Source organism: Rhinatrema bivittatum, chromosome 15 (assembly GCF_901001135.1).
Source record: "Rhinatrema bivittatum chromosome 15, aRhiBiv1.1, whole genome shotgun sequence".
Lineage (NCBI taxonomy): Eukaryota > Metazoa > Chordata > Amphibia > Gymnophiona > Rhinatrematidae > Rhinatrema > Rhinatrema bivittatum.
The window spans coordinates 27,194,927-27,208,181 of NC_042629.1; the positions used below are offsets into that span (position 1 = coordinate 27,194,927).

The 13,255-nt window shown below is 41.2% G+C and overlaps 1 protein-coding gene across 2 annotated transcripts in view; it reads left to right on the forward strand.

Moving 5' to 3' along the window:
• TRAPPC10 (trafficking protein particle complex 10) overlaps nt 1–13,255 on the forward strand; it is a 269,076-nt gene that overhangs the window by 187,603 nt on the left and 68,218 nt on the right. For both annotated transcript variants that reach the window (XM_029577817.1, XM_029577818.1), the window contains exons 17-18: nt 2,258–2,478; nt 11,267–11,367. In XM_029577817.1, the coding sequence (XP_029433677.1) occupies nt 2,258–2,478; nt 11,267–11,367 (322 nt within the window). The remainder of the gene's footprint in view (nt 1–2,257; nt 2,479–11,266; nt 11,368–13,255) is intronic.

Below are 13,255 nucleotides of genomic sequence, written 5' to 3' on the forward strand. Positions count from 1 at the left end.
GTGGTATGTATGTATATTTGAATCTGGAGACATTGTGGGATTTTCCACTTGGACATCACTCATACTGAGCAGTGTAATCCTGGAGGGGGGGGGAGGGTCAGGACCACAACTATTTATTTTACTAGAATTTTTAGGATAGTCATTTATTATTTTGCATATTGTAATGTCTGACTTGATAATTCTTTAGTGCAATGACTATGGTATTCATTCACCTTTTTAAAAAAAAAAAAAAAAAAAAAAAAAAAAGGAAAATATTAGAATTTCTTGGAAAATTAAAAATTCAAGTGACTTTTTTGCAGGAAACTCAACTAGACAATGTAGAACATAAAGCACTTCAAAAAGACTGTTCTGCTATGTGAATTGTGATTCTAGTACAGGAAACAAAGAGTAGCAGCCATCTTGAGTCATAAAGATATATCTTTTCATGTGGAGAGGGTATTCATAACCCACAGGGGAGGTTCATTTGGGTTGCAGGGTAGATTAAGGAGTCCAGATTTCTTGAGGGAAACATGATCCTAACAAATATGATCATCCCTTCTTCTCTCAACTGCTCAATTTGAGGAATATCAGATTATTCTTGCTGGAGATTTTCAATCTTTTATCTCTAGCTTCGCTCTACTACACAATAAAACATCTCTAGCATGCAAAAAAAAATCACAGTCATCAAATTCCCAATCTCTGAAATGTCTTCACAAACATATACCAGCTCTCGACCCAATAATAAAAGAAAACTTCTGGTGGATTGATATCCAACAATGAAACTAACTGGTATGTCATTGTTTAGGTCGACATCAGGTTTCCAGAGTTCTCTTATTTCAGCAAAGGTTATAGCTGAAAACTCCTTTCAGGAACCCCTGGAAAAGCTTATTTCGAAACATGCCAATGGATATCCAGAGAATATATCACTGCTGCCAACTTGTTAAACTTTATTGCCCTGACATCCAAAGGACTGGCAAAAATACATATTTGCTCTCTCCATTAAATTTTGCTGGCTGAATTTGGGAAATTATCCCCTAAGTTATAATTCCAGACCCACAAACCATAGATTATTTCTTCTCTATCTATTTTTGAGATAATCGAGCTTTGGTTTGTAAAGATTTTTAAGCGTTGCCATTTAATCAGCTAGGGAGTTAGTGTTGTCTTCAAGAAGCAAAATTCGTTCCTCGGCTGCATCCAACCTCCTGCCTATATCCAACATTGATTCTTTTAATTCTCCCAAAGTCAAGTTTGTTACAAACTTGCCTTCTAAAGCAGCTACCACAGCATTAGTAAGGGATCCAATCAGTGTGTCATCTACCACTTGCAGCTGTTGTGACTCCCTCCATTTCGCCACTTTACTTTCTGCCGGCTTGACTTTTTCTTTCTCTTTCTTTTGTAACTTCTTTGCCATATCTTGCTCACCTTTTATAACAAATTTGTCCATATTCTATTTAATATGTCAGGAATTCATTTCACGGGCCTATCCAGCAGTAAACCTGTTGAAAATAATTAAAAGGTGGAGAGGGCACCCAGAGCTACAGCAAGACCATCCCACTAGGCTCACCACATCACATGTTCCTCTTGCTGGCGATTTTAATATTGTGACCAATACTGAAATAGATATATCTCCATCCCAGGTAGTGACTTTAATTGATGGGAAGAAAGACATAACTTTTCTCTCTATAAAAAAAAAAAAAAAAAAAAAAAAAAATTGGAATTAGTTGATATTATGAAGGTTATACATCCTGAAAATATTGATTACTCTTTTTGCTCATGCATTCATGGCATCTACTCCAGGCTGGATTATTTTTTTTTTTGTTTTATTTCTCAGACACTTTACCATAATGTTCAGCCTTCTAATATAGCAGTTAACCCTGTATAAGATCTTTCACCTAAAGATTTAGTTTTACATATAAGTAACAAAGTAAGATTACTATATGATTAAACATTAAACCCAGTTATTTTTCAAGAGACAGTTTATAGAGTATTTGATTGCTATATGAAAGTTTTTTGAACAGAAAAAGTACAATCCAAATTTGAATCCTCATCTATTTTGAGAAATTGTTCACATCAGCCTACAAGCCAGTCTTATAGTGGGTTAAATTGTGTGGCATACAGTCACTTGGGGATTAGTGGATTGAGATGTGATGTACCTCAGAAGTGACTCAGAGGATTGAGGACTTAAGACAAAATCATAAAGTTATTAAGGAAACTCCACTAGGAATGGAAATAGGCTTCTCCAAAGTGATTTACTTTTGTCCCCCATTCTTTCTTTTAGGAAAATGTTTAGAAAGCACCTTGACAATCCAATCTTCAGAAAAAGTGACTAGCATCGTGCTGCCTGTGGCACCTGCCTATCATGTCATAGAGTTTGAACTGGAAGTCATCTGCCACTTACCTACAGAAATAACAGAGGGCACAGGGCTGATCAATGGAGAAGTGCCAAGAAGCAGAGACAGGCAAAGAAATGAGAACTGTATGGCCACCACTGACCAAAAGGTACAACCTGGAGCAGAAATCTAAATTGTAGTTCATATTCCCTAGGCTTCCTTCAAAGGAGCCAAGGAGATCCTTGAGATCAGAGGGTGTAGGATTATTAGCATTACCTGTGACCCAGGAATATTGGTTGCAGATTACCAGGAAAAGGGCTTTTTCCTTTTTTGCCCCTTATATGTGGAATGCATTTCCAGCGATATTAAGCAAAGAATAAGGAGGCCCATATTAAGGATCAGTGCAGCTAGCAAAGCCAGATAAACATATCCAGCTAACTTTGGAGGTATATTCAGTAGTAAGACTGCACTATTGAACTAGCTGGCTATTTTAAATTTAGCCACCTAACTTTAGGACAACGTAGCCAGCTAATTCATTTAGCTAACTCTAAGAATCGGAGTTAGACGGTTAACTTAGTCAAGCTAACCAATCTCTTCCCATGCATGCCCCCCGGAATGCCCCCGACTTATCTGACTAAATTAAGCACTAAGTATACCCGAATAAGCCATTTAGATGGATAACCTTTCAGTTATCCAACTAAATGTCTTTTGAATATCGACCTCAAGATGTAAAGGCATTCAGAAATCAATTGAAAACTTTGTCAGAATGTTTTTAATAATTATGTTGCATTTTATATATTTATATTATGACCCAGCTGACAATTGTATAGGAAGTGGTAAGATATAAAATGTTTGAAATAAATAAAATAGTATATCCATGTATGCTATGCTATGAAAAACAAATGTTGAAGCCAAATAGTAAATCTCGCTATCCATCCTCCTTCTCCACAGCATGCACTGTGGTATTTTCTCCTCCTCAATTTTCATATGTTTTCTGGGGAAGTCCCGAGTTCCATGAACTTTGAGCCTATCAAATCATTGATGTCCATTGCCAAATGAAATGCTGAACAGTCAGCCCTGAGCTGAGAATGTACTACAGATGCCTTTTTACAATACCTTTGAGAGGAGCCAAGTTTAGTTTCTGTGATGGACAAGAAGAAGAACCAAACACATTAAATCCACATTGTGATATCTTATAGTTAGAACTTCATTATATATATTTAGGGGTAGATTTTAAGATATGCGCATGTGCTACCCGGCACGCACACATGGACATGCGATTTTATAACATGTGCGCGCAGGGCACACATTATAAAATCGGGGGTCGGTGCACACAAGGGGGTGCACAATTGTGCACCTTGCGTGGCCGAGCCCACGCTGAGTCACGCTACCTTCCCCTGTTCCCTACCCCCCCCCCCCCCCAAAAAAAACTGTCTTACCCTGTTGCGCCTGCTGGCGCGCGATCCCCCAACACAGCGGCAAATGGCCACTGTGCCAGGGAGCCTCTGACCTTGCCCTGTCCCGCTCCCTCCCCACCCCTTTTTGAAAGCCCCGGGACTTACATGCGTCCTGGGACTTTATGCGTGTCACTGGGCCTTTTGAAAATAGGCCCAATGCGGGTAAATCCAGAGGATTTACACGTGTAACCTTTTGAAAACCCGGCCCTTAGTTATTTGATTTGATTTTTATATTCCGCTTTTCAGACACTTCAAAGCGGATTATATTCAGGTACTGTAAGTATATCCCTGCCATTTTCAGTTTTTCTTTTATCTTTCCTAGAAATTTCAGTATTCTTTTCTGTCAATAAGCAGACTGAATTAGCCATTACTTCTGGATGATGTCATCCGGCGGCACGGGACAAACTCATCTATCCTAACTAATAGAGGTTTGAGCTCTGAGTGTGTGCAAGAGTTCCTCTGCAGGCATTGCCTCTTGAGCCTCCTCAGTTATTTTTTGTCCTAACCCACGCACAGTCACATTCTTAGTCTCTCCAAAGATTTTTTTTTCTCTGAAACTTACAAATTCATTTTCTTTCAATAGTTTTTCTTCAGGTTTAGTTTTTCTTAGTTGGCTTGCTGCCTCTGAAGCACCCACAGCAGCACTTTTCAGTGCTGAGGAAAAATAAATAATAAAATTTAGAAGAAAACTTTGCCTACTCAGCAAGTTTGGCTAAAAGAAACCTACTGTAAGTGGATTAAAGGATTGCATCTGTGGCAAGATAATGTTTCTCATGGATGGGCATGAGCTCTGCTATCGATGCTTTGGCCCAGACTACGATTAGGCAAACTGATATCCTTGCGTTCACAGCATTCCAGGACAAGTAGAATTGAGGAACTGCGTAAATCTCTTCAAAGTCACAGTAGCTCCTCTTCCCACAGTGCAGTGTCATCTGCCTCACCGGGAAAAGAGTTGAGCACAAGCTCCACAAAAACTCTCCCATTAGCCCAGGTCGAAGCTGTGGGGTCAAGTAGTACAAACCACCCTGCATCGAACAAGAAGCAACAGCATTCACTGGGGCTATCAGAGCCTGCATTAAAAAAAAAAATGTAGGGGGAGGGTGGAGGATGGCAGTGCGGGATATATGGTAGAGAATAGCAACCCTTTACTGGTTGAGTGTACAAAAGTACGAAACTCAGCCAGTTACAAAGTTTGAATCATATAATGTTTATGGTTTTGGATCATCAATGACTGTATAAGTTGGAAAATTCGGATTTCTCATATGCCTGGTTGGGATTGGAATTTATGCTCTGTATGTAAATTAAAACTTCAATAAACAGATTTGAACTAAAAAAAAAAAAAAAAATGTTTCTCTGAGTGGTGCAACAGTACCAATGCATCAAAACACTCAACACAGTCCACGGACATGCACACTGCAATGGTGCCTTCAATGCACTTCAGCCTGTGGTACACAAGGTCCATGCTTCTACAATGCATCATCTGCAAGACCCATTGATGCCCATTATTTGAACACATGCATTGCTGCTCCACCTAGACTAACCATCTTAATGCAACCAATGCATGCAATGTTGAAGCATCCTCCTTCCGTGCTATATTTATCAATGAAGCTGGAAAGATCACTTGAAATGCTCTAAGCATCATCATTCTGGAGCTTCCAGGCATTCGACTCAAAGCCATCACCACGCTGAGCATCAGGTTACAGTGCCCACACAGCTTTATGCAAGCCACCCTAGATCAGCAGCGGAAGGAGTCACATTACCTCTGCCCCCTCCAATTACCGAGAGCCCTTACCTTTTCTAGATTGGAGAAGATTTCCACTAAGAAGGTCCAGACCCAGTATGTTCCATAGTCCCGCTTACCCTCCAATAAGCCACCTATTGAGCTGTAAGAGCTTATTCTCGTCTCAGAAGAGGATGTCCTACTGCCAATACTAGGTCAGAGGACACATAATGGACACATAATGGACCAGATTGCAAGTCTAGTGAGAAGTTTCTTTATTTTTACTAAGGAGTCAGAAGGAACTATTTGCCTCCCTTATCTGGCATTGATGCTGCAATTCATCAGACCAGAGTCGTAATATTGCCTATAAGAGTGAGCACATCATCCGAACCTTTAATATAGGGTTTTTCATAATCCCACTCAATTGCAGTAGTCAGAGCTGGTTGACCAGGGCATTTCCCCTCAGAAGAACCTCCTGGTTGACCTTTATCATGATTGGGGTCCTGGATTAGTGAGCTTTTGCCATTAGGTTAAGAAGAAAGATCTGCCTGATTTTCCTTCTGACCCACTTCCGGATCCTCCTGCCCATACATCGTCCCCCAGAGGATATGACGTATTCAGAGTTTGTGGAAAAACGCTTGGTGTCAAAAGGATAAAGACCTCTGCTCCAAAGTCTTTGGATTGCCATACATATTGGACACTCTATCAGAACCAGTGGCTTTTCCCATCTACAACATTCTAGGCCTGTTGCAGGTAAGCATGTGGGAAGCCCTTACCTCTGGTGTTCCTACGTTGAGAAACTGGATTTAAAGTACAGTCAAAAAATCACCAGGGTTCGAAGTCATGCAACTGCCGCACCAGTCTATCGTTGTGGGATCTGCCCTGAAAAAGCAAAAAAGATACATTAATTTGAATTCACCCTCAGGGCAGGGACTATAAGCTACTAGACAACTTTGGCAAGAGTTTTTCAAAGCTCCATGCTTACTACTTTTATCGCCACTCACAAATTCTATATAGTACAGTATCTTCATGACTATTCAAAAAATTAAAGCCTTTTCTGCAGCCTAACTTTTCTGCAACCACTTTTAGATGCGGAAGAATGTATAGGTCTGAGTTTTTTGACTCTGTTACACATCTCATCAGCTTTGATCAGAGCTGGGGAATCCAAGAGGATATCGGTGACAAATTGGCAGAATTCCCATGTCTAAGGGACAACCTGTTCTGCAAAAAAACTCAGAGAAATGGTCACTGACATAAAATAGCAGAAGAGTGATCCTGAGTGGCCCTCCACTTCGAGATGCTCCTTCTACATCTATAAAAGGCTGTACTTACATAGATGCCAATTCCAACCTTTTCAGCAGTACTGCTTGAAGCTGTCTGTAGCCCAGCAACAACAACCAAATCCAGCCAGGTCATAACAGCAAGCACATCTCCAGCCAAAATGACATAACAGGCCCAACCTTAACCTGGCTGGACCTATTTTTTGATCCCTCCAATCTGTCTGTTCCATTTGAGGGCAGAATCCAAGTCACCTTAAAGGTGTGGCGCCAGATAACCAAGGACCTATGGACCCTCAAAATCATGGAGTTCAGCTACATTTGCATTTCTCCCTGCTGCTATCCCTTCCACATTGCTTGACTCTCAATCCAGATCTGTCTCATCTGACACAGCTTTGCCTAGAAGTATAATCACTTATTTATTTATTTATTTATTTTTAGATTTTTATATACCGGTGTTCCTATATGAAATAAAGATCACATCGGTTTACATTGAAACAGAACATGAAAATTGCCAAAAGGCATTACATAGAACAAGGTATTATTCAACTTATTCAACTATGAGCAATAGATCCAGTTCCTGCATCCCAACATGGACAAGGCTTCTATTCCCAAAATTTCCCCATTCCCAAGAAATCAAGATTATTGAGGCCCATTCAGGATCTTAAGACGTCTGAACAAACATCCACATGAAGAGAAATTAAAAAATGAATTCCATCAACACAATTCTTCCCTACATCCAAAAGGAGGAATCTGTGTACTCTCAACTTGAAAGATGTATATGCTCATTCTTCCCACTGGCGCTACCTTTGATTCAAGCTGGATTCTTTCCACTATGAATACAAAATACTCCCATTTGGCCTGTCTACAACTCTGTGAGAATGTTGGAACAACCAGTGATTCCCTAGGTCAAACCTGGACTGACTCCATCCTTTCTTAAAACACTTTATCTTTATTTGCCACATTAGTGGCAAATTAGTAGACTGCCTTTACCTTCAGAACATTGAACTCCAATTACTCAGTCCCATTTCCCTCAGTACTCGTACAGCTTTGTTACAGCTCAGTGTTTGGACAGCAATATTCTACAGGAGCTATCTTCCTCCTGGGCCTGGTCTGACTAAACCACCTGGGTCCCAGCTCTTATTCCTCCCCTTTTGGGCCACACCTACAGAGCTCTCTCTCACAAGGGGAATTAAAGGGGACCAGGCACCTAGCCTGGTCCAGCACTGGTTTAAGGGGGAACATAGGGACACTGCCTCACAGAGAATCTTTTTACCAAATCCTTGCAGTGGTAGTGACCATCTGCATCGCCACTGGATTCAAATGTTCCTGTACCTGGATGACTGGCTAATTATCACGAGCTCTTGAAACAAAGCATTATTTTCCCTACACAAGACAATTTGTCTTTTTCTAGTCATCTTTAAGAAGTCAAACCTAGTGCTGATCCAAAGGATCAAATTCATAGGCTCATAGACTCACTGCAAGAGAAAATGTTTCTACCATCAGAGTGAGCAAATACCATGACATCTCTAATTCACAAACTAATGACCTTGCCACATTCTTCAGCCAGAGCAATTCTCATTGCATTAGGTGGACATCCACATGGCCCTACTAACCCGACTTCATATTCATCAAGTACAGTGGTGTATACACTCTTAATGGGATTAGCAGCTCAACCATTTTCAACTACAGTACAGATTTCCAAGGACATGAAATGGGATCTTCACTGGTGGTTGCACTCCTGTGTCCTTCAAGATGGATCTTAAGGTGGCCAAAGAGATGGATAAAGCGATTGTAAAAGCCAGAAAGATGCTTGGCTGCATAGGGAGTGGAATGGTCAGCAGAAAAAGGGAGGAAATATTACCTCTGTATAGGTCCCTGGTGAGACCTCACTTAGAATATTGTGTACAATTCTGGAGACCTCGCCTTCAAAAGGATATAAATAGGATGGACTCTGTCCCGAGGGTGGCTACTAAAATGGTCAGTGGTCTTCATCCTAAAGCATATGTGATACTTAAAGATCTCAACATGTATCCCCTAGAGGAAGGGTGATATAGGGGAGATATGATAGTCATTCAAATATCTCAGGTTTCCATGCATAAGAGGTGAGCCTTTTTCAATGGAAAGGAGGCTCTAGAATGAGGGGTCGTGAGATGAGGGTGAAAGGGGGGGGGGGTAGATTCAGGAGGAATCTTAGAAATATTTCGTTTCAGAGATGGTGGTGGATGTATGGAACAGCCTCCCAGAGGAGGTGATGGATGAAGGAACTCTATCATCCAAACCTTCCATCCCTCAATTTAATGGCTTGGATGTTGAACACTCAGTAATTTTGAGCCTTGCTTTGTCTAGACCAATTGAAAATGCATTGATTTCAGCTAGAAAGCCATCAACTAGGAAAAAATATGCCTTCAAAATGGTGCCAACAAAACACCTTGGACCCATTTTCTTGTGATCCTGAGTATTTACTAACACATGCTCCTTGTTTCTGATTCAGGCCTCTCAGCATCCTCTGTAGGAGTACTTATCAGTGCTCTAGCAACTTACCATGTTCTGGTGAAGGCTAAATCAATCTCAACTCATCCACTGATATTGAGGTTTATGAAAGGGTTATTGCATATTAAACCTACAATATAAAAGCTTTCCGTTCCTTGGGACCTAAATGTTGTCCTTCCTCAACTGATGAAGGTTCCATTTGGACCTCTTGAGTGCTTGAAATTGCAGTCACTTCAGCTAGGAGAGTCGGCAAGCTCTAAGCTCAAGTACACTATCCACCATATATGCAGTTCTTCCACAATAGGATTGTCCTCTATATTCGCCTGAAATTTCTATCAAAGGTTGTCTCTGCTTTCCACATTAATCAATCCATCATATTACCCATCTTATTTCCAAAGCTACATGTACATAAAGAAGAGAGAGCCCGTCACACTTTGGATTACAAAAGAGCCTTTATCTACTATAAGAAAAGGACTCAAGGTCACTCCCAAGCTTTGCAACTATTTGTATCATATGACACTAACAGTTATGGCAGTTGCTAGATATAGTTTATCTAATTGAATAATTGCATCCAACACTGCTACTCCTTAGGATTACAGATAACAGATTCAGTCAAAACACAAGTGAGAGCTATGGCTTTTTCTGTTGCTCATCTTCAAGAAGTGCCTTTTGAAGACATGTGCAAAGCTTTAGCCTGGTCATCTGTTCTCACTTTTTACATACCATTATTGTCTGGACAACCTGTTAAGGACTGACAATAAATTTGGAGATGCAGTTTTGCATAACCTGTTCTCATAGCAGTCTACACTCCATGGTAAACGCTCCACTGCAGCTTGGGACTCCACACATGTAATGGCTAGTTCAGCCTGTTTATCAACAGAAAAGGCAAGTTTGCTTACTGTAAATGTTATTTTCCATAGATAGGAGGATGAGTTAGCCAGGGAATTTCTGCCCACCTCCATGGAGAGTAGACTGCCTAGCTGGAATTAGCTCTGATATTGACTGAGGAGGCTCACAAGGCAATGCCTGCACAGGATCTCCTGCACTTGCTCAGTAGAGCTCAAAGCTTTACTAGCTAGGAGAGACGAGTCCATTTGGTTCCGCTGGATGATGTCACCCACATGTAAAGGCCAATTCTTCTTACTATCTACAGAAAATACTGTTTACGGAAAGCAAACTTGCTATTATAATAAGAATAAAAATGGGAGATATCAATGGGAAAAATGCACATCATTTTTCTGGGTAAATATTTTTGTTCTTGTTGCAATAAACAATGATACATTCCCAGGAGAAATAAAATAAAAACTCAGAACGAAGGTCCCTATTTATAGTACATAGTCTTTCTAAAAGGACAAAGCAGGAAATTATCTTAGTGAAGGAATACCTTTCAGAGGAAAGAAAAGCTCTAGAACAAATGGTCAGAGTGAGGCTAAAGGGAGTAGATTTTAGAGTAACTTAAGGAAATATTTCTTCACAGAAAAGATGGGAGGGTTGCATCATATAGAGTCTCCCAGTGAAAGGGAGAAAATAAAAACTATTGAAATGCAGTTAAGAATGGGATGGGAATAAAGGATCTTTAGCTGCAGGGAAGCAAAGGTAAAGTCAGACATTAACTAGAATTTGCTGTATTGCAACAGGAAGAGACAACGAACAAGCTTTGCGAATTCTATCTGCCTTCAATTTCTCTGTTTCCTTGCTAAAGATGGATTGCAGGAGCTTTTCATAGAGTGCCCTGTACCACTAACTTTTTAAATATTGGGTTTAACATACTTTCCTTGCTGCTACTGAATGAGGGATCTTATATAGTGAGCCAACATTATGATGGGGGGGGGGGGGGGTGCAGGTCAGTTAGCTTCTCATAGCTGTTCTATTATAATGTTTCCTGGGTATATCGTGTATTGTATTATGTATCATTTATTTAAAAAATTTAATATCCGTAAGAAATGAAACTCAGATAGTGTTGTAAATGCATAAGGCTCTGAAATTGAAGTGTTTTTCTTCTCCCTGCAGATTTCTATTGATTGTCCTTGGTCCATTTATTCCACCATTATTGTATTAACATTCAGCATCCCCTTTAAGGCTGAGCATTCACTGCTGTCAGCTGGAAGACGGTAATGTACTCATCAAATATTTATTCTTTTGTTCGTCCATAACCAGCCTTCTGCTTTGCATGCAGTCCTTCTTATGTCTTGTTTACCTATGACATTTAGAGGGCTGAGGTATATGGGAGGAAGGCTTGGATTGAATCTGGAACTGGAACACATCAAAGCCATATTTTTGCAGTCCTGTTTTGCACAAGGACTGTCTTGAAAACATCTTATGTATTTATTTAAAAGTATTTCTATCCTGCACCCTCCAAGGTTTGGGATGGTTTACAATAGCATACATAATTAAAAGAACTTACAAATCAAGACACACTGTAATTCCCCAGAAGATGCTGGGAATCTTGGGACTGCTGAAGATGCTGTATTGAATTGTGGAAAATTCTGGATTTGCCTTTGTGAATAAGTATTTTTTCAATGTTTCCTTAAGAGTTTTGAGTGTGTGAGAGAGTGAATTTTTAGGGGAATAGAGTTCCAAATTCTGAGTACTGCTATGGAGAATGCTCTTTTGCATGTGACTGCTAGCCAAGTGTGCATAGCAGCTGGAACATCAAGTAGATGTTGCTTAGACAACCAAAGGTTTCTGATAGGAGCCTAGGGGCCGATACAGAAAGAAGCACGGGAGAGCTGGCGAATTCCCGCTCTCATGACGCGCGAACAAGCCAGTGTCCTAGGCGCGCGATTCAGTATCGGCCCGCATGCAAATGAGGGCCCGCGGTAAAAGGAGGCGCTAGGGACACTAGCGCGTCCCTAGCGCCTCCATTTTTATGGAAGCGGCGGCTGTCAGGTTTGACAGCCGACGCTGACAGCCACGGGTTCGGAAAATGGACGCCGGCAAAATTGAGTGTCTGTCTTCAACCCGCGGGCAGATTTTTTATTTTTTTTTTAATTTTTGGGGCCTCCGACTTAATATCGCTATGATATTAAGTCGGAGGATGTACAGAAAAGCAGTTTTTTTTCTGCTTTTCTGTACACTTTCCCGGTGCTGGCCGAAATTAAAATGTGCGGCTTCGCTGCACATTTTGCTTTCTGTATCGCGCGGGAATGACATGTTGCGGGCGCTATTAGTTTCGGGGGGGGGGGGGGGGTTTGGCCATGGGTTTTCGACGCGCCATTACTACCCCTTACTTTATAAGGGGTAAAAATAGTGCGCCAAACGCGGGCTAACAGTACGCTCTGCTAGAGCGCACTTTACTGTAAGGGATTGCGAAGTTGGATTATAAAGTGGTTGGGAAGTTTGAGGGTTGTCTCTCTTTTTTTTGAATTTTGTCTTTTGTCCTTTTTTCTGATGGGTACTCTTAAGATTATGTCTATATTACCCGATTAAAAGAAAATTTCTCTTTCCCTGTACGTACCAGGATCAGTCCAGACTCCTGGGTTTTGCCCCCCCTCTAGCAGATGGAGACAGAAGTTTATAAACAAAAAACTCCGCCTACATATAGGCTGGTGCCACCTACAGTCTGGCAGTATTCTTCTGTCTCCTAGCAGGTGGAGAGGGTGCAAAATCCTACAGTCTGTTGAGGGCCTAGTTTATTAGGTGGTGTAAAAAAAAAAAAAAAAAAAAAGAATAGGACTTTTGTGGTAGGACGGTAGGTGTTTTTTGTTTGTGCTCTGGGAAGGGACCGCAGAGGCTTGCCTGCTGGTCCCAATCCCCGCCTCCCAGGGGAAGGTAGGGTCCTGAGGGGACTGTTCCTCCTGGTAGAGGCCGCCGAGGAGTGGGGGAGCCCCACGTACCGGCTTGACAGGGCTGGGGGTGATACCGGGGGTCCCGGCTCACTCCCCCCAGCCGGATCCGGATCCGAGGTAAGCAGCATATAAAAAAAAAACAAAAAAAAAACTTTTGTTGTTGGATTTTGTTTTGGTGCACGGATCGGGCCAAGTCAAGGACTCTTTGTCA